This window comes from Somniosus microcephalus, chromosome 2 (assembly GCF_052327205.1).
Source record: "Somniosus microcephalus isolate GS21.2 chromosome 2, FLI_Smic_1.0, whole genome shotgun sequence".
NCBI lineage: Eukaryota > Metazoa > Chordata > Chondrichthyes > Squaliformes > Somniosidae > Somniosus > Somniosus microcephalus.
Genome location: NC_140988.1, coordinates 304,178,560 through 304,200,948, shown reverse-complemented (window position 1 = coordinate 304,200,948; position 22,389 = coordinate 304,178,560). Strand labels below are relative to the sequence as shown.

Sequence of the window (22,389 nt, the reverse complement as noted above, 5' to 3'; positions counted from 1 at the left end):
GGACAGCAGTGGACCTAACAATGACTTGGAAAGAATATGTAAGTAGGTGTAATAGTGGCCAGTGCAATTTTATACAAACAGGCATTGCATACAAGAAGAAAAATCAGATAGGAGGAAAGACTGGAGAAACTTGAATTTTTCAAGCTTGAAAGGAGGCAACAAAGCCAGGATCTCATAAAGGCAAACTAGACAGTTAATAGTATAGAAAAGATACATTCTGAAAATGACTTCAAATTAAACCGCACCAATAGAACAAGAGGCAAAAGATTAAACTAGCAAAATTAGAAATTTCTTCTTCACACCAAGAGTAATCACTACCTGGGAAGAACTTCTGGGTAGGATTGTGGGAGTAAAAATCCTGGAATTATTTAAGAAACATTTGGGGGACTTTAAGCTAAGATGGGAGCAAATGTAATTCTTATTCATATCTTCCTGTGACCTTATGAGGTCCAATAAGATAAACCATGCCAGTTCTCAACCTTGGCTCAGATTTCCCTTCTCACACCCGTACCTCAAAAGATGGACTTTATTTCTGCTTAATGTTTCATCTACGAGTCTAAGTGTAGCTAGAATTGAGAGTTCTGTATTTCTTCCAGTTTCCTCTTGACGTTCTATTCTAACAGTATTGTGCACCATCAACCATGCTGTTCCTAACTACTTGACTGCTAAATTTTATAAAAATCATTATTTTTTTATGTACATTTTATTTGCTACAAATTCTTTTATATATTTTCCCTATATTACAACAGTGACTACACTTCAAAAGTATTTCATTGATTGTGAAGTGCTTTGGGGTGTTCTGAGGATATGAAATGCGCTATATAAATATAACCTATTATCAGTACAAGTTCTTTCTTATATAAAATACATATACACAAGAGGGGAAATGTTATGAATACCACAGAAAATTCCTTATATGAGGTTATAGATCAATGTAACATCTGGCAATGCAGCATATTCTAGATCAATAAGATTTGCAGTATAGCATATTGTGTTCGATAAATATATCTTCCAACTCTGCTGCATTATATCTTGCTACTCTAGACCAACATAACATCCTGCAGTACTGTTGTCGATCAATCTAATACCATATCTTGTACATCTACAGTTGTAAATCAATATAATATCCTACAGTATGACATAGTCTAGAGCAGGATTACATCCTGCAGTAGAACATGCTGTTCTAGATCAATATAATATGTTGCAACATAACATATTCTTGTAGATTGATGTAATATCATACAGTAAAACATACTGTTCTGGATCAATGTAATATCTGGCAGTAGATCAACAGAATATTATAGTACAACATACTGATCTAGATCAATATAAATATGACATACTATTTTAGATCAATGCAATATCCTGCAGTGTAGCATTGTGTTACATGCCAGTGAGAGATCCTGCAGTATAACATACTCTTCTAAATCAACAGGATATCCAGCATTATAACTTACTTGTGTGTGTCCGTGTGATAAACATAATACAATAAATCTGTAAAGACTCATCTATATCAGGGTAGGATCCTGTCAATCTGAAATAGTTTGTTATGCTACAGAATGACACACTGATCTAGGACAATATGTCAAAATGGTAGTATATTCTACCATGTTATTCATTTGCTATATGTTAAAGAAAGATACCTGGACACTTTTAGTGACTCTCAGTTGTTCCTTGCTCCTGTTTTAAATTTCGGTTTAGAATATTGTAATAATAATCAAATATTATATTAAGGTTTTATGGATAATAATAAAACATTTTTGGTAAAAAATAATCAACAGTTTTGAAGTTCTATTAAGAGGCTAAGGGAAATGAGGGAGGGAGTGGGGCCACTGAAGGTGGAATCCTATAAGGACATGACAAACTGATGCTACACATGCTGCAGAAGTGTTAAATTAATTTTTACTATGGAGGAGACCAGTAGCTGATTTGATCTGTAAAGGAACTTCAAGGTGTTGCAAGGGCAAGTTGTGACACCAGTCACACCGCTACCAGCATGGTTGCCGAACAGCTATGCAAATTTAAGGTAAATAAATCTCAGGATGTATCTGAGGATTCTTAAGGAACGAAGGGAGAAAATTGCAGCAAATCTTGTCAATCCAATCTACTGGTTTTCTTTGAGGGTGTGACAAAGGCGCTTGATTAGGGTAAGGCAGTGCATGTTGTATATTTAGATTTTGCTAAGGCCTTTGATACAATTCCTCTGGAAAGTTTGGTAATAAATATAAAGAAAGCAGAATTCAAGGGAAATATCTTACAATGCTTTTGTAATTGGTTGATCTATAGAACCCAGAGAGTGGTGGTACAGGGAATGTCATCACGCTGGGGAAATGTTACCAATGGGGATCCACAAGGGTCTGTTTTGGGACCTCTATTAACATCTTCATAAATGATCTGGAGCTGAGGGGGTCACAAGCACAGTGGCTAAATTTGCAGCTGATACAAAGCTAATGAAGGTGATAGACTGCAAAGCTGAGCAGGACAAGCTACAGTTGGATTTGAATATACCTGGGAATTGGGCAGACAAATGGCAGATGAAACTCAATGTAGAGAAATGCAAAGTGCTTCACATGGGGACAAAACATTCAGGAAGGGAATATTATTTAAATGGAAAGAAAATAATGGGTATGGAAAATGAAAAAAGATCTGAGGCTCCTGATTGACAGCAAATTGAAGCTAACAATGCTCGTTGGCAGTGAGTAAAGCAAATCAAATGTTAATATGTATTAAAAGGCCAATATTGAGCTGTAATAGTGAGATAATTCTGCCACTTTATAAATCACTGATGTGACCAGACTTGGAATACTGTGTATAGTTTTGGTCACCACAATACAAAAAGGATATTGCAGCTATTGAGAGGATACAGAAGAGGGTAACCAGAGTGATTGAGAGGGTGGAGGGATTGGATTATGGGTAGCGATTATGTAAATTGGGTACGTTCTTTCTGGAGAAGGGAAAGTTGAGATGTGATATGATTGCTGTTTTTCAGATTCTAAAGTCACTAGATGCAGGAAACTTTCTGGTATCCGGCACGGACAGGACCGACGTGTTGCCGGTTCATCAACAGTTCCGGATAACCGAACGCTATAGTAAAAGATACGGAGCTCAGAGCTCCGTATAAAGCAACAAACCCTGTTAGCAACAGCTTCAAAACAATCGGCACAAGTTGCAAGCGTCTCTGTAGCTTAGCAACAGCTTCAGCTACACCCTTGCACGGCAACAAATCAATTAAAAAAAGTAACTAAAAGTAAAAAAAAGTTACCTGAACCGACTCCTGAATTTTGCCGGTGGATAGAGCGTTCCGGTTATTTAGGGGCCGGTTAATCGAAAGTTTCCTGTAATATAAATTAGATAGATTTCTTTCAGAAACTAATATTTTGGGATACAGTATGTGAGAAATCTGAGACATGAAATATGGTAAGTGTGGTAAGTTTGAGAGAAACAGGTGACTTTGAAACTATGTTCCCAAAGCTTTTCTTGCCTCATGTTTGAGTCTGTTGTAGAATAATTGATAGAGATTGATTGCATGATTAGTCATCAACTCCATTATTGTTCTATCATGCGACTACCAGGATGGTAGAAGGCAAACTAGATGGACCATAATGCTTCTCCTGCCTCCACAGTAATACTGCGGCCGCCGTCGCCCCATATTGTCCCCCCTTCCCATTTTCCTCCCCCTCTCTCACTGGACTTGCCTGCGGGATGGTTCGGCATATGAGCCAGCAGGAATTCAAAGAGCCGGGATCCTTTTGGCACCTACAGCTCACTGGATTTATTCCAATGAGGAATAAGTACAAATTTAGGGTGGTTGTCAGGCCCCGCTCTTCTGGTGTGCGAGGCCAGCGCACCAATCATTTTTGCATCCGTTACTGGGTACTATCGAATTTAAGCCCCATTGTGTCAACATAGTGCCAAGAAACAATGAGACTTACGGTCAATAAAAGCCAATGCAGAAACAACCTTTAGGAATTAACAAGCGCACCAGTGTGATGTGGCTAAAATGCATTTGTGTTTTCCTTCAAGATTATTGCAGTGATTTTATAGAAGTAAAAAAACAAAGAAAAACTAGAATAAACTTTTTTTTTTAAATAGTTGATGCAGCAGCAAGCAACAATAATGGCATCAGTTGCCCAGGGAGGTTATCTGAACCCTATGGCAGCGTTCGCAGCAGCACAGATGCAGCAGATGGCAGCCTTGAATATGAATGGACTGGCAGCTACACCTATGACACCAACATCAGGTATGTGTGGCAGCGGTACCAACGGAGTACTTGATAAGAATTAGGCTCCGACCATAATGTTCAAAACATGTCAGCAGCTACAAATGGTCAAACCCTACTAACTGAAATGTTTAACAAATTGTGAAGACTTCTAATAAATGAATGACTGCTGTAATAAATTCCATTTTGAATGGAAATATTAACGTTCATTGTTTGCTATATTCCCTTTCACTCCCCCACAGTCTCTGGTATCTTCTACACAGAGCCCAGTCAATTTAACAAACTCTAGATATGTTTTAATATAACTTCAATTCAAGGCATTAAAATTAAACAATAACCTTCTCACAAGCTCACAGGCAGATAGGTTTGAGGAAGACCATATGGTCCAGTTTAGCTCAACTATCCAAAAGAACATACAATCCCAATCACAGCATTATTCAGAGCCATTTGCCTCCCCTACCTTACCACATTTCATTCCACATATTGACCACTCAAAAAGAACTTCCTACTATGAGTCTAAAATTTGTCTTTCTTTGGTTTGAATCTGTATCGCATTGTCCTGGTATAATGGTATGAAGTAGACTTCTAGATTTACCTTTTCAATACTACCTTGTATACCTTCCTGAAGTCCCCACGCAGTCATCTCTTTTCAGTGCAGAAGAGATGGAGTTTCTTGGTCTTTCTTCATGATTCAGTCCTTAGGCAATAGGACTCATGGCCCTTCTCACCACTCCCTCCATAGCTTGAATATATCCCCCTTATGTCTCAGTGACCAGAACACAGATACTTTTAATGTGGTCTGACCAGATCGCTGAATGGTTTGAGTATGTCTTTGCCAACTTCTATTCTACTGTTTTAGCATTGCAACTTGTTTTGATAAATCCTATTAAATAAAAAAAAACTGTTGGGAGGGCTGGATAACATAGTGGGCTTAGCAGACTGTCATTCCCCCTCTCGGACCTCCTGTGTATATGGTTGTATGTGAAATAAGTTTGCACATCCTCAAGTCCAGTTCCTAGTGGATGTGGCCCACAGCACCAAATTACCTTTGATTTATTCTAAGTTAGCAATCTCATTCGGAAAGGCCATAGGGATGGCAGGGGTGGAAATAGACTTGTCACATTACAATACAGTTGGAGATCTTCTCTTGATATTGTGGCTAGGATACGCATATGTGGGAGTACCTAAAATGGAACAGCGCTACATTCTCCATCACCACCATTCCTCACTGATGATCACAAAATCTAGTCTCCATTTTTTAAATTACATTCCCAATGTGATGTGAAATTTATTCCATGTATGATATCTTTCACTACTGCCATAGATCTGTTGTATGGCAGTAATATCATTCTTATAGTCACCTATAGTGTTTCTTTCCCTATGGTTGCCAATGTCAAAATATTTTTTTTTAATCTTTATATTACTGTAACATTGTTCCCCCTTGTGCCTCCTTTCCTGAAAGTTTTGACTTAAGTTGGGGTGCGATTTCAGAGGAGGCAGCAGTCTGCTGGTACTGCATCCAAGTAACTGTTTTTGAAATGTCTGCCTGGATAGTATCATCCGGCAATGGAGGCCCTCACAACCAAACCCAATCTTGACAGCCAAGTCCAATCCTGTCCTCACCTGAGATCTAGTGGCATGCATTTTTTCAGCAGCATGTTCCTGAATATTGAACATGAGCAGGACCCCAGGCTGATTTATCTCCTCCTTAGCCTTTGGTGTTACTGAAGCCAATTTGTAGTAACCCCACACCAGCCTTGCCGAGATCAGCTAACTCAGCACAAGGCAGGGATCTATGTAAGGAATACAAATTACACTTTTTATAGTGGGTGTTATAATTGATGTTATGACAACATTGAAGGTATTGAAAGCCCCTTCCAAAAAGACAGAGGGCAAGCAATCTCATCCATGCCATCAGGAAATTTGTTGAGCAGAAGGAAACATATTTAGAACTGTAGGATGAATCACTCCAGCATACACTTATTGGTTTCTGAGATCTACATATAAGGAGTGCAAATCGTTCCATGAAAATCATTTGCCACAGATGTTGGGGTAGATCTTGCCTTTGTGCGATAGTGTTAAACAGGTGATAGTGAGCCAGCAGCCCGTTTTACATCTCTTCTGAAGTCAATGGAAATAAACAGTTATTGTGCAAAATTAAAATTACTCTGTTGTCTGAGCAATGGTGCCTAGGTGCCTACAGTATAGTTTGTTTAGTTGGAATTTAGGTTGGAGGTGATGGCATTTTTCAATTGATGGAGTGGTGCCGAGAGCGCGGTGCCGAGGGCACGGTGCCAAAAGCGCGGTGCTCAAGCGGAGACTAGTGAACTATGAGCACCACAGGCCCCTTTTTATCTTCGCCAAAGCTGCAGGTTCATATTGGGCCATTGCTGCAAAAGTCCTGCTTCCTACTACCAGCACATTATCAATGTAAAGCACCTTCAGTGACACCTCCTCCACAGTACTAGCAAAATTAATGGGGCTAAAAGTCAATAAATCCCAAGGACCGGATGTCCTACATCCTAGGGTTTTGAAAGAGGTGGCCATTGGGATAGTGGATGCATTGGTTGTCATCTTTCAAAATTCTATAGATTCTGGAACGGTTCCTGCAGATTGGAGGATAGCAAATGTAACCCTGCTATTTAAGAAAGGAGGGAGAGAAAACGGGGAACTACAGACCTGTTAGCCTCACATCAGTAGTTGGGAAAATGCTGGAATCTATTATAAAGGATGCAATAACTGGGCACTTAGAAACTAATAGTAAGATTGGGCAGATTCAACTTGGATTTATGAAAGGGAAATCCTGTTTAACAAACCTATTGGAGTTCTTTGAGGATATAACTAGTAGACAAAAGGGAACCGGTGGATGTGGGGTATTTGGATTTTCAGAAGGCCTTTGATAAGGTCCCACATAAGAGGTTGGTGAACAAAATTAGGGCACATGGAATTGGGGGTAATATACTAGCATGGATAGAGAATTGGTTAACAGACAGAAAACAAAGAGTAGGGATAAACGGGTCTTTTTCAGGATGGCAGGCTGTGACTAGTGGGGTACTGCAAGGATCGGTGCTTGGGCCCCAGCTATTCACAATCTATATCAATCATTTGGATGAGGGGACTAAATGTAACATTTCCAAATTTGCTGATGATACAAATCTAGGTGGCAGTGTCAGTTGTGAAGTGGGTGTGAAGAGGCTTCAAGAGGATCTCAACAGGCTCAGTGAGTGGACGAGAACACGGCAGCTGGAATATAATGTGGATAAATGTGAAGTTATCCACTTCGGTAGAAAAAACAGAAAGGCAGAGTATTTCCTAAATGGTGAAAGATTGGGGAATGTAGATGCTCAAAGGGACCTGGGTGTCCTTGTACATGAGTCACTGAAAGTGAATGTGTAGGTGCAGCAAGCCATTAGGAAGGCAAGTGGTATGCTGACCTTCATTACAAGAGGATTTGAGTACAGGAGTAAAGAAGTCTTACTCCAATTATATAGGGCCTTGGTGAGACCACACCTGGAGTACTGTATACAATTTTGGTCTCCTTACCTAAGGAAGGATAGACTTGCCATAGAGGGAGTGCAACAAAGGTTCATGAGATTGATTCCTGGGATGGCGGGACTGTCGTATGAGAAGAGATTGAGTAAACTAGGCCTGTATTCTCTTGAATTTGGAAGAATGCGAGGGGATCTCATTGAAGCATAAAAACTTATTACAGGGTTTGATAGGGTGGATGCTGGGAGACTGTTTCCCTTGGCTGGGGAGTCTAGAACCAGGAGCCACAGACTCAGGATAAAGGGTAGGCCATTCAGGACTGAGATGAGAAGAAATTTCTTCACACAGAGGGTGGTGAATCTTTGGAATTCTCTACCCCAGAGGGCTTTGGAGGCTCAGTCATTGGGTATATTCAAAACAGAAGTTGATAGAATTCTGACTAGTAAGGGCATCAAGGGATATGGTGATAGGGTCGGTGAATGGAGTTGAGGCAGAAGATCAGCCATGATCTCATTGAATGGCAGAGCAGGCTCAAAGGGCCGAAGGGCCTACTCCTGCTCCTATTTCTTATGTCCTCCCCACCTTCCCCATCTTGATGACTAACTGACAGATCTTAATGTAAAGGCACGACTTACTTTGTATTTATTACGGTAAACTTTACCTCACAACATCCTAAAGCATAAATGCAATTTCAAGCAGATTTATTTAATCTTAGTTGCTTGTGGATTATGTCCAATTTTGTTTTTTAGAAACCCATGGGGAAAATGCTGCTTTATTTCACTATAAACACAAATTGCACAGTATGCAGAAATCAATAATCTGACATTATTTCACAAAATTATTAGGGAAAAAAACTATTAATACTGGCTCCTCTGATGACCGTGGGTAAATACACTGCTGGATATGCTACTGAGTCATATCAAACAAAAAGGTACAAGATTCAGTGCCCCTGTCGGTACTGAGGTAGCTGATCTCGGCTGGACCAGCATTTGGGGTGCTACAATTGGCCTAGGCAGCCTTGAACTGGGAAGGGGACAAACCAGCTAGGATTCTCATTCCAAAGAACTCTGCTGGACGGGTGCGGACAGCAGATGAGAACAGGATCCGGCTTCCCTGTTTTTTCAGTCCTGACGAAGGGTTTTGACCTGAAACGTTGACTCTATTTCTCTCTCCACGGATGTTGCCTGGCCTGCTGAGTTTTTCCAGCATTTTCTGTTGTTATTCCGGCTTCCCTGTGATGCACTCCATGGTCAAATAGCCTGCCAGCACTGTCTGGGCACACGCATGAACAATGGTCACTTGGGTGAGGACTGCTGGCACCTGCAGAACAGTACCACTGCAAAAGCCAAGACAGAGGCCAAGCAATAAAACATCAGGGACAAAAAGCAAAACCTGAATGCAATGAATTTTTTTAACAGATTCAAGAGAATTTGCGACTCTGCCTGAGGGAAAGATTGGATGCTAAAAAATCTGATACTTTTTGTTATTTGCAGTACATTGAACTTTTGCCAATTTTTTCTTTAACCATCTGCTAATTGAGCACTCTGTCAGTCAGATGGAAAGCACCTCATTTCAGAGACACAATCATTCTTGGCTTCATGCAGGATGTTATTAAAGTCCTTTTGACTACAGACGAGTTGGCATCAACTATGATTGCGTTAAGCACAGAGCACATTTTGTGATAATTAAGACTCACGCATGCTGTAAAAGTGCAGACAGAATGGAAGCGAAAATAAGTACCAGTTTGGAGGCATTTAAATAATGTAAGTGACAACTTGGAAGCATTCTTAGTCATTAGCCAGCTCCTCTTCAAGTAGGGCAATTATCTTTGTAGGTCAAATTTTTAAGAATATTTACTTTTCAACCGCCAAGCTCCACCCTGAGTTTCTCTTCAAGATATTCTCCCTCCTTTACTTCCTTAACCTCTGCACTGAGCGACTCCTGGTCCTCAACAATTTTAATCTCTGGTTACCTTTGCCTTTTCTCTTCCGAATTCATTGCCCTCCTTTACTCCCTAAGCCTTTCCCTTCATATAAACCTTCCTACCCATATTCATGATCATGCCCTTGACCTTGCAATCTCCTGTGGGCTGCTCTCTACTTCCACTTGCCTACATTACAACTGCAGCTAAACTTCGAAAGAAATTCATTGGCTGTGAAGCGCTTTGTGAAGTCCTCAGGAGGTGCAAGGTGCTTTATAAATGCAAATTCTTTGTTTCTGCAGGCTTGATCACTCACAATGCCATCCCTGAAAACTTCCCTGGGCTTCTCACCATCCATATCCCCTTAGGCTCTTCCAATCACACTTCTTCCTTCTGCACCTGCCCTTGGCATGCGACTGGCAGAGCCATCCATCAACAGATCTGGCTGGACCACAAGAAGTGCTATTGGGCCTCATTCTCCTCTGCCAAAATTGCTCACTACTCTAGGATCATCCTGGAGAGTAGAAATAGCTCCCAGCTTCTTTTCTCCACTATCAACCATCTCCTTTCTTATGTTCCTTAAATCCTGTCCTCTGCTTCCCCCATCTTCACCGCCAAGAACAAGTGCAAGAACTTTATAACCTTCATGTCACTCTGACTGACACCATCTGTTCAGCCAACTCTACTGCTTCCTGCCCTTTCCCGTGCTCAGCAAGCCAAATTTTCTCTCGGGCTCCTCCCTGCCCTAGCACTAAACCTGTGTGACTCCCTCTCGCTTCCCTCCCATTTCCCCTCATGCCCTCTCTGAGCTCATTTCATCTATGAGACCCGCCTCCTGCTGACTTGACCCCATTCCCAATAAACTGATAACCACCCAATTTCCCTTCCTGACCCCCATGTTACCTCCATTGTAAATGGCTCCCTCTCCTCAGGTACTGTCCTCCTCTCTTTCAAAACATCATCACCTTCCTCCTCAAAAATCCCACTCTCAACTATTCTTTCCTTGTAAACCCCCTTTCCTCTCAAGTCCTTTAGCATGACCTCCCAAAAATCATGACATCTTTCCAGCAACTCCGTGTTTGAATCTTTTTCTGCCCCAACTACAGCACCAAAATGGCCCTAGCCAAAGTCACAGATGACATCCTCTATGACTGTGATCATGGTGATTATCTGTCCTCAGACTGCTCGACCCCTCAGCAACTGACCATTGTTGACCATGCTGTCCGCCTCCAATGTCTCTCCTCCATTGTCCAGCTCGATGAAATTGCCCACGTTGGTTACACTCCTACCTAGCCAATTATAGCCAAAGTATGGAATACTGTGTGCAGTTCTGGTCGCCACACTATAGGAAGGATGTGATTGCATTGGAGAGGGTGCAGAGGAGATTCACCAGGATGTTACCTGGGCTGGAGCGCTTCAGCTATGAAGAGAGACTGGACAGGCTGGGGTTGTTTTCCTTAGAGCAGAGAAGGCTGAGGGGGGACCTGATTGAGGTGTACAAAATTATGAGGGGCATAGATAGGGTAGATAGAAAGGAACTTTTCCCCTTAGTGGAGGGGTCAATAACCAGGGGGCATAGTTTCAAGGTAAGGGGCAGGAGGTTTAGAGGGGATTTGAGGAAAAACTTTTTCACCCAGAGGGTGGTTGGAACCTGGAACTCACTGCCTGAAAGGGTGGTAGAGGCAGAAACCCTCAACATTCAAGAAGCATTTAGATGAGCACTTGAAATGCCATAGCATACAAGGCTACGGACCAAGTGCTGGAAAATGGGATTAGAATAGATAGGGCTTGATGGCCGGCGCGGACACGATGGGCTGAAGGGCCTCTTTCCGTGCTGTATAACTCTATGGGGGAGAAATTCGGTGGAGCCGCAAACGGGGCGCCCAGCTCGCCTGGGCGCCGGAATTACCGCTGCGATCGGAGCAGTTGCGACCGCCGGAAATTCAGCTTGTGCGCCCCAAGAGGAACACGGGGCGCTGCTCGAGGCGCTCCGCGTCCCACTTAGGGCGCTGAAACTGAATATCGCAGCGCAACGTGCCGCAGTGCCACACGCTGCGGCATGGCGCGCTGCGGTACTGCAGGCCTTCCTCCCATTCTTAAGGGGGAGGGGCCTGCACCATCGCGATCAGAGATCGCGAGTGCCAGCAAAAGAGCCCGGCACTGAGAAGTGCCGGGCTCTCGGAAAACAGCCGGCACTGTCGCGGGGGGAGATCAGGAGGCCGGGGACGGAGGTGCTGGCATGCGGCCACCGAAAAAAATGGCTGCCCCGCACCTCCACCTTAATTTGCGCCACTCCCGCCACAGGTAGGCCCCGTGAACCGGGCGCGATTAGCGAACGGTGCTACAGAGGTGGGCGCTACCAAATATCATGATTGGGGCGGTAGCGGGGCGCTGCGCACACCAATGACATCATCGGTGGCGGCGCAGCGCAACAGGCTAACGCCGCCATTAGTGCCCCGCTAAATATCGCGGGAGGCGTGGCCAGTGGTGCTAAAGCCACTGAGTGCCCTCTTTAGGCGCTAATTGGTGGCGCAGCCCACCGAATTTCTGGGCCTATGACTATGTATCTCCAGAAATTACTTCCATGCCTCCGCACTGTTTCCTCGGAGTCCTCCAATCCTCTTTCCTTGACCCCCTCCTCTTCATTGTCTACATGTAGCCCCTTTACATCATCCACAGACATGGGGGTCGATTTTCCTGTGGCCGTCAGGCGGGGTTTCAGGCGTGTGGGGGGGGGGGGGGGGGAAATCCCGAATTCAGGGGTCCCAACACCATCCCGCCCAAAACCCGCCTCCCCGTAAGCTTCACAGTAGGCGGGTACCCGCCCCGCACTGGGACCCGCCGACCGAGGTGGGAAGGGATTAGTGCCAATTAACTGCCTGTTAACAGGCAGTTAACAGGCAGATTTTAGCCTAATCCCTATTTTGAGGGGTGTCATATGGGATTCCCGACGGCTCCAAACCACGCCAGGTTAGAGCAGGCGGGCCGTCGGGTTGAAGGACTTGGAGGGGTCACGATGTCGGTGTTCAGGTGAGTGATGGGTGCATGAGTGCAAAGGTAAGTGTGTTTGGTGTGTCTAAAGTGTGTAAAGAAGTTTAAATTACCTGTACTTACCTTAACAGCCTTTCTTCCTCTAGGTTTCGGGAGTCTATCACTCAGCTAATAAAATCCTCAGGAAATTTCAGTGTAAATTGCTGACGCAAGATCAGCACGAATTTCAGCTTAATTTGCCAGTTATGCCATTTGAGGAGATTCCAGGCCATTTATTTTTAGGATTGCAGAAATCACAAAGCTTCTTGGGATACTTCCGCTCTCAATAACTTGCTTCAAGAACATGGATGCATTGCTCTGTGGTGAATGGAAGTCCCAATAGTTCAACCCAGTACATTGGAATCAGCAGCAATGATTGAGAGAAGGGGAGACAAAGAGAGATTATGCAAAAGCTAAAGTTCTGATTGTCTATTTAATGGTTTGGTTCCTAGTACTAACCGAATGGTAGCTAAATATGACAATCCTTAAATAGTTGACTAAGGACGAGCAGGAGAGAGAAACAGAGCAAATTAGAGCATTACACTGAACAAATTGGAATGTTCCTACAATTTTCAGGAAGAAACAATTCCCCAAAACACTCAGCATTTCCTGTCAGCAGAAAAATAGCAAAAACACTGCAGATGCTGGAAACCTGGAAGTAAAACAGGAAATGCTGGAAACACTCAGCAAGTCAGTCAGTTTTGAAGGGCCTTCGCCTAAAATGCTAACCTATCTGTTCTCTCCACAGGTGCTGATCGACCTGCTGATTGTTTCCAGCATTTTTCTGTTTTTGGAAAAAAAAACACAGGCAGATTTTTCTCAGTGGCAGTAATTGCGTTAGGACTGCAGCGAGGTGGGATTAGCGCCCACCCGAGGTTCCCAATGTTGACCCAGGTGGATTTTCCTGGGTCATATATTCAAATACCGATGGGCAGGCTTTCAGCAGGATTTCTGGCAGTGTCAGGGAGCCTACCACCTTTTTTGAAGGCTGGGGAAGGAATGTCACTGCCAGGGGCCTGGGCGCCTGCACCAGCAGACCACAGTCAACTGCTTCAAGGCAGCGACGGAAAACAGCAAAGTTTTAAACTGTAGTGTGCTGGCTGAGTGCAATTGATCACCTTCTGTCTCCTTGGCAACAGTAGACGCCAGAGTGCAATGACGTTCCTAATGACTAGCGTTGTTAAGGCATTAATGAAGGAAAATACATCAGAGGACATATTTTCCTTTTATTAACATCCCATTAACATTCCCAAATACGGGCAGGCGTAATCAGCATCTGCCATCACTTCTGGAGGGAAATATCAGAAGTGGTAGGAGCCAGCAGAACAGCTCCCCAGCCAAGTTCCGTCCTTTGCCCACCCCAATACCACCCAAAAATGGGAGGAAAACGTAGCCTGGCATTTCTAATGGAGAGCATTGCTAGAATCCTGGTAATAGGTGAGCAACATAAAGAAACCAGTGGATGAAGTCAATGGAAATTAAAATCGGAGAGATGTAAAACTGGCTGCCAATTCGCTATCACCCATTTTACACCATCGGACAAAGTCAAAATCTGCCCCATAGTATTTGTGCCTTCATAGCTGTCTTTTCCCCACTCCAAAGTTAAACAGAAAAATGCTTCATATTAGTCATCTATTAACAGCTAAATATATGATTGGGTGAGCTTCAATTTGTTATAGCACAAGACAATATTCCTATTCATATTCCCAATAGAATGATTTGATCAACTAGCAGAGCCTTTCTTTTGTGAATTCTGTGGTTTAGAATGAGATCCCATTAAGTTTGTGGACCCAATGATAGAGGACTTCAATTAATTGCCACATGTCTTTGCAAACAAAACGGTTCTATAGTACTTGAGACACTGGGCTGATATGATCTTCTACAACCGATTGTACTTTTTCTTTACAATTGTATGGTTCATAAGCTGATCTAGGAGAGCATCTGGTGAAGGAATAGTGAACCGGGATACATTTGCTCAATAGCAACTTAACACAGAGCCACATTGATGGTGTCCAGTCAGTGGACTGTACAGCCACATATTCCTGGCCAAGGCAAACAATGATGCAGCAAGTTGTTGGGGGGAAAAAAGTACTAACAAGTTTTTTTTTTTTTTTTTTTTTTTTTTTTTTAAGTATTTGCTCCGCTAAACAATATTAGCTTCTTGTGCAACAGTCTTAACTGTTGACGTATGTGCTATTGATCTTCATACATTTTTTATGAAGGAGCTGCTTAACCAACCGCAGAAAGAGCCGCTCAACCATTGGCTGGACTGGAACAGAAACACTTACGTGGGCTTCAAAAAAAAACCTTAAGTGGACTTGACCTGGAGACTGCTAACATGGACAAACAAGCCAGCCCAAATAGTTGGTGTATAAGATTATTTGTGCCTACTGTTGCGTTTCTGGATATACTGGGCATAACATACATCTCCGAGAAACCTATATAGGCAATTTGGAGCATGTGGTATCCCTTCCATAGCTGCTATAGTGAAGCCAATCAACATGGTCTACCTTCATTTAGTATTTTTTTAATGTGAGAACTTGATTGTCCACATTTTTTTAAAACTTCATCACTGCATCTTTATTTACATCAAATTGCTCGTTGTATCTGCTGCTGTTTCCCTGTGAATGAAGGGCTGTCATGACAGGTGTAGTCTTGTCAGGCATTGAAAAAGTTAAATATTTCTGCTCGATTCAGTTTAAGTTTGAGATGCATGATTTGCTGCGTATGTGTTTCAGGCGGGAGCACGCCTCCTGGTATCACCGCACCAGCTGTGCCTAGCATTCCTTCTCCAATTGGAGTAAATGGGTTCACCGGCCTCCCACCGCAGGCTAATGGACAGCCAACAGCAGAAGCCGTCTTTGCTAATGGAATCCACCCCTACCCAGGTACACATTCTCTGTCTTCATTTACATTGCAATCAGAGTGGGAGATGCAGAGTGAAAACTTAATTCCCACAGATTAGGGAAAAGCTGACTGTTTTGAAAATCAGAGTCGGCTTTGCAAGTGTGTGGGTGAGAGGGGGCAGTCTTGCTGTTTATTCTTAGCTGGGATGAGCCTCTTTGGCTCTATATTTCAGATTTTGTTCTACGCAGTTCCCTCACTGTCACTGAGAGGTTGTGAGGTGTTTGGCAGTAACTTCTATCCCAAATACATCTTTTTTCCACAGCATAATAAATATGAATTTATTCTGTCCACAAGAAAGGTATGTTATGACAGCATAATAAATATGGATTTATACCTTGTACCGGTCAAAGATAGAACCAATTCAACTATTTTGTTTTAAAAAAAAAAGCAAGATACTGAAGAAGCTGGAAATCTGAAATAAAAACAGAAAATGCTGGAAATACTCAGCAGGTCAGGCAGCATTTGTGGAGAGAGAAAAACAAGAGTTAACGTTTCAGGTCAATGACTACTTTGTAACATGCCAGAGTTAGGCATGAATAAGGTGTTAATACTGGAGATCGAAAACAAGCGAGTACAGCAAAACTGCACAGCAAGGCCAGCTGCATGTGGAAAGAGAAAGGCCAGGTTAATGTGTTGGGCGGAGGCCCGCCAGAAGAACCATCAAAATTCTAACAAAGGACCTCCATCTAAAGCATTAATGTGTCTTTTCTCCTTTCAGATGTGGATGCGGCTGTTGTCTATTTGCAGCATTTTCTGTCCATACACAAAAAAAGGACATGCATTTCTATAGCACCTTTCACAACCTCAGGACATCCTAAATTGCTACACAGCCAATTAGGTACTTTTTGAAGTGTAGTCACTGTTGTAATGCAGGAAACGTGGAAGCCAATTTGCACATAGCAAAGTCCCACAAACAGCAGTGTGATAATGATCAGATAGCCTGTTTTAGTCTATTTGCAGCATTTTCGTTTAGTGATGTTTGTTGAGGGGGTAAATGCTGGGGAGAACTGCCCTGCTATTTTTCAAATAGTGTCATGGGATCCTTTACGACCACCTGAGAGGGCAGACAGGGTTTCATCTGAAAGCGCAGTGCCTCGCAACACTCCCTCCGTACTAGTGTCAGCCTAGATTGTGTACTCCAGACTCTCGAGTGGGACTTGAACCCACAACCTGCTGATTCAGAGGCGAGAGTGCTACCCCTGAGCCATGGCTGACCTCTTACTACTATTTGTCTCAACACCTGCACTAGTTTTGAAAAACAATGGCCCGGATTTTACGGGGCCTATGGCTGCATATGTCGTAATTGCCCCACAAGTTCCGGGTTTCCGCATGCAATGCATAATGTGCGATCTGTCAAGTTTCTCCTTGACAGATCGTACCCATCCGCTGCAAATTCACTTTGCTGGCGCAGGGTTGCGCTATTTGCCCAACTACTGCCCAGCGAATACCCACCAAACCCTTACGCCTGGTAAAAGCAGGCGTAAGGCCTTTATTACCAGCGCAAGGGTTTAAATAAATGTTAAAATAAAATGTTTTAAATAATTTAAACATTCACTTACATTTAAAATTAGTTTAGGTGAATTTTGTCCTGGTTCAAAATGTTTACATTTATTTTTCAAAAAGTTTAATTTTTATTTTAAATGTTTAGTTAAAGGGTATTTTAATTAATTTTGAACCTATGATCATTTATTTTTATTTCAGTGTTGTGAAATTGAATTTTTTAGGCGATTTCTATTATGCTTATGGGGATTCCGTACATAAATGGAATCCAGTACGCGTAATAGGAATCCCCCTTTGTCATTGGTTGGCCTAGCCCATGTGACCCCAGAGACGCTTGCGAACCACATGCACCCCTGTGATGCGTGAGCCTTTACGCAGATATACGCCTGCCAGCCCAGGACCGCAAGAGTCCGAAGCTCCAGAGGCAGCAGGTAAGTATGGAGTTTTCTTGCGGTTCAGAGGCGTACGTGGGCGGCAAGCCTCCGACCACAATTTCCAGGCCAATATCCGAGTGTGGGATGAATAGCATATTTAGTGTGGGCACTATCCTTGGAATAAAGTACACTTTTACTGGAAATGCATTGTAATGCATGGGGTAACAGGACTGGGTGGTGTAATGGGTTAGCATACTGCCCTTTTACCTCTGAAATCTGGGATCAAATCCCAAGCAAATTGAGAAGTGGATAGTCTCCTCTCTCTGCCAGTGGGAACAGTCTTACATGGAATGACTTCGGGCAGTCTCAATCCAGTTCTTAATGAATGCAAGTTCACAGCACAGAATTGTTGACATTTAGGCTCGGTTTGGCACTAAGCTGTCCCTCTCACTCAATGAAATAATAGGATAATTAAGGAAACATTAGACAGTAGGAGTTGCACTTCCAAGTTCAACATTTTAACCGTAGAATAAATTCTTAACATATTTATGAAATAATTTATCACCGATAGAAAATTGAATTCATGGGTAGCATGGTTTTGTCAACATATTGCGCCTTAGACTCATTTATATCCATAATTTGCACAATGATAAATTCTTAGTCTGTCAGAGAGAGAGGCACCTGGAAGAGGCAAGTTGCTTTCTCACAGAGGGATGGTAAATTAGAAGGCCAGTTACCCCAGTGTGCACATTCACATGTGCCTTCTAGTGCCTGGTTAGAGTATGTCACTAGCAGAGGCTGCCTAGCAGACTGCTTGCCCACCTCTTCAGCTGGATATGGTGTACTAAGCAGGCAGACCTTACAAGAGGAGAAAGGCAGCAAGTATAAAACAACAAAAATGAGAAGACAATGAACTGATTCATGAAAAAAATCTATAAAGATTAACAGCCGGTATCACTGGGAGACACAGAACGTGGAACATAATTCCTGTCACTAAATGCGAGGTACACATGCTTATTCATTTTAATAGCGGCTAAAAAGACTGATGGATGTTTTAAAAAGTAATACAAATCCTGGCAGATTGGATTATAATTTGTGCAAAATTCAAAAAGAAACATATTGAGCGATTACTGTAATTTGTGTGGAATTTTAATTTTAATTAATAAGTCTAGGTGAAGGGCCAAGACATCAACAAGATTGAAAGAAATAAAAGGGAAGATTAGGTAAATCAGAAGGTAATGATTAGGTGACACCAAACTTGGATTTTATAAACCTGTAGTTTGTAGGAGAAAGGGAAAGGTGATGAAGCAAAGGAGCTCCACAGTTTTTGAGTTAGAATAGGAGACTCTGCTTAATTACTTCATAGAAAATTTTAATTTTGCTGCTCCCTAATGGTGCTATTAAAACAATGGAGGAACAGTCTTGAGTAGAATAGAACAGGACAGGTGTTAACGTGGCTTATGATGCTTTACACTGTGGTATAAAGACAGAGGACGAAAATCAGTTACACCCCGTTTGGGGGCGGTAACCGAATTATCGCTGGAGATTTAGCGCCCGGCACGGAAGTACCACCCCGGCCGCTAAATTCGGCTTGCCACCCTGGCAAGGAAGCAGAGCGCTATATCGGGCACTCCACTTCCTCTCTGGGCAGTGTCGGGGGCGCAGAGCACAGTAGCGCCGGAGCTCTACGCATAGCACTAATGCGTTTCAGCACCCCTCCCCTTCCGTTAAAGGGGAGGGACGCTGCGAGCTCTGCAGGGCCTCCGATGGCCCACACTAGCCCACCAGGGCAGCGTGGCACCAGGCTGCACGATGGCTGCCATGGACTACGCCAAGGGCCGCCACGGAGAGCCAACCTGGAGGTCGACTAAGAAAACTAAAATGGCGGTGCAGGTCGAGGCCGCACCGCCCTTTAAGTAGCGCCCTGTGAGCGGGGGTCGGCCCGGCTTATGACCCGTGAGGCTGGTGCTGACACCACCTGTGAAAGCCTCACGGGACGCAGCCAAATTTCTGCCGCAGGGTGGTAAGGGGTTGCGGCGGGGCGCTAAGGGGTCATGGCGCACGACAATGATGTCATTGTTGGTGGCACAGCGGCCCGGGGCGCTACTGGTGGGGGCGCGGCGCTATCGGCTAGCGCCTCAGTAGCACCACGTCAAATTTCTCGGGAGGCGCTATTCCCCGCCTGGGCGATAAGCCCTTTGTGCCCCGTTAGCCCCCGCCCCGCCGGAGGCGCTAACGACATGCGCAAAGGAGCCGAATATTGCGGCCATAGTATGCATCCAATAAAAATTAACCTTTTTAAAGAGAAATCTATTCCTAATTTTTTATAACAAAATCAGCAGTCATATGTTTCACAAACGCAATGAAAAGTTTGTTAATTGTTGTAAATTTGATTACTGCCATTTTTCACAATGATGTGAGCTAGGTTGAGTGTGCATTGATACAATGCTGGCAGTCAACCCCGGGAGACAGGACCTGATTTGACTCCTAAATGCACGAACAGCAAGCATTCAGAGACCACCTTGCAGAGGTCATCTGATGCCACGGCAGTTCACTGTGAAGCCAGGTATAAAAGTGCTAAGATGGTCCGTTGGGTACTTCAGAATCTTAGTATTGGGTCCTCATAATGTTATAAGAAAGTGGGCACAGCCACCTGTGTGCTCTTGATATTAAAAAATAACCACCGGAGAAGCAGATACGTGTAATCATACAGACATTGAGCTCTCTGCTGACAGGCAGGGTGCAAATTATGGCCAGGTGCATCCTACGATATAACTTGGGTCATCCCGGCTACACTTTACACTCCACAGTTATTAGTCTCAGAGCAGTAGTGTGGAATAATGGCAGCCTAAGGTCTCTGTTTTAAAATGATCTGGGACCATTCTACGTAAAAAAAATATGAAAGATCGGTGGTGAGTAATGTGAGTTTTGAATCAAATTGAGGGTTTCAGATGGCATCACAGAGCAAAGCTTGAATGCCTTTTGAACCCTGAGATTAAATTGCAGCCTTTGCTTGATCTCTGCTGACTATTTAGCTTATAAAACAGGTTATGGCTCCTCCATAAAATGAAACCAGTGCTAATGGCAGTTAAAGCATGGCTGAATGACTGGTTGATAACTGTGAGAGACTGCTGTGAGGACATCACTGGAGAGTGATACTGCCATCCGATTCTCTAGAGGGTATAATAAGGGGAGTCATCCTTTTAGTTCAAGGCAGGATTAGAACATCATAATATCAATACCCTACTCTTCCTAACGCAGCATAGAAATTTCCCTCTCTTCCCTTCCTCAACATACAAATATGGAATACTGACTGAGAATATTGTACTAGAACCTTCAATTGTATCCCCAGCACTATTCTGCTTCAAACTTCTACATGGTGCTGCCGTGATCAGCAGCCATTTCCGATTGAATGCCATTCCCAGCTGCATTGCGTTGTTGTCTATTTACAATATCAAATATACTGGATCCATATAAGTTGCGGAGTAGGTCTGTCAAGTCTTGCCACTGAATTCTGTTTGAAGAGTGAAAAGGGTACACAGGAAGGTAAATGGATCCTGGAAAGTTTACCACATCAGTCACATGATCTTGCTTTGTGTTAAAAAGAAACAGTGGCATAATAAGAGTCTCAGTGTACATGGGGGTCATTTTAATTTTCGCTAATGGTGTAAAATGGGTGATTACACCCCACCCGATTTGGCCTTCCATTGACTTCAATGGAAAGGAAAATTGAGCATGGTGTATAATGGGCGGCGAATTCAATGGCACCCATTTTACCCTATCTGCAAAAGTTAAAATTACCCCAAGTTCACTAGCGCCCAATTATAAAGTATTAACAGCAGAGTGTATATTTTAGGTTTATTTTTGGCCAGTTTTCAAAATAAAACTCCTGGAAGATCATTCATGACTCTGCGATATCAGGAGCAGTGTTAAGATTGCAGCCCACTTGAGAACCGTTATTTATTGCTCGGTAACACTCACTCCAATGCAGAGAGCCTGAAGTTAGAAAAAGCCAGAAAAGTGGTAAAAGTTGCACAGTTTAGATTGTTCTGTATTGTGCTCATCAAGGTGAGGGATGTTAGTGTCATTAACAATGAAACTCCTCCTATTTCAGGCACCCAGTGTCAATATCAAGTGCCCCCAGAGAAGGCACAGCGAGATGCAAAATAAATTTCCCTCTACTTCACCCTAGCAATGTGCCTCAGCCACAACCCGAGAAGAGCACCGACTATTACACTACCATGGCATTTTTGCTATTTCCCACACCAGCCATCCTGTGGCCTCTATGAATGAGATTGCCAATTAGCTCCACCTTCAGGACACTTTTGTACCATAGGAACTGAATTGAGAGAGAAACAGAATCAACGTTTCAGGTCGAAGACCCTTCATCAGGACTAAGAAAAAAGCGGGAAATGAAATGGATTAAGAAGCAAGTTTGGGGGCTGGGAAATGGGGGAAGAGGATGAAAGAACAAAAGGGAAGGTCTGGGAGGGGTGAGGAGACATTAAGAGATATTCAAGGCGCGATGAGATGGTAATAGGACAAGTAAAGAGACAAAGGATGGCTCTAGATGAAATGTGAAATGCGTTGGCAGAATGAAAGACCATAAGCTTTCAGATCATAACCTCGGCCCCTATCATATTTTTATATATTTTTTATCCACACTTTTGGTTTGTGCCTTTTCCTTTTTTCTCTCTCCCACATGGCAGCTGTCTCTCATTCTGCCAGCGCATTTCACACTTCATCTAGAGCCATCCTTTGTCTCTTTACTTGTCCTATTACCATCTCGTCTCACCTTGAATATCTCTTAATGTCTCCTCACCCCTCCCAGACTTCCCTTTTGTTCTTTCATCCCCTCCCCCATTTCCCAGCCCCCAAACTTGCTTCTTAATCTGTTTCATTTCCTGCTTTTTTCTCAGTCCTGACGAAGGGTCTTTGACCCGAAACAT

The 22,389-nt window shown here is 43.2% G+C and overlaps 1 protein-coding gene and 1 long non-coding RNA gene across 6 annotated transcripts in view; one reads left to right on the top strand and one right to left on the bottom strand.

Moving 5' to 3' along the window:
• LOC147123509 (uncharacterized) overlaps positions 1-3,337 on the bottom strand; it is a 31,817-nt gene extending 28,480 nt beyond the window's left edge. Inside the window, exon 1 of the long non-coding RNA XR_015074602.1 lies at positions 3,263-3,337. This is a non-coding gene — a long non-coding RNA (uncharacterized LOC147123509). The remainder of the gene's footprint in view (positions 1-3,262) is intronic.
• Positions 1-22,389, top strand: part of celf4 (CUGBP, Elav-like family member 4) — a 635,318-nt gene that overhangs the window by 524,225 nt on the left and 88,704 nt on the right. For all 5 annotated transcript variants that reach the window (XM_085973941.1, XM_085973949.1, XM_085973954.1 and 2 more), the window contains exons 5-6: positions 4,093-4,240; positions 15,398-15,547. In XM_085973941.1, the coding sequence (XP_085830067.1) occupies positions 4,093-4,240; positions 15,398-15,547 (298 nt within the window). The remainder of the gene's footprint in view (positions 1-4,092; positions 4,241-15,397; positions 15,548-22,389) is intronic.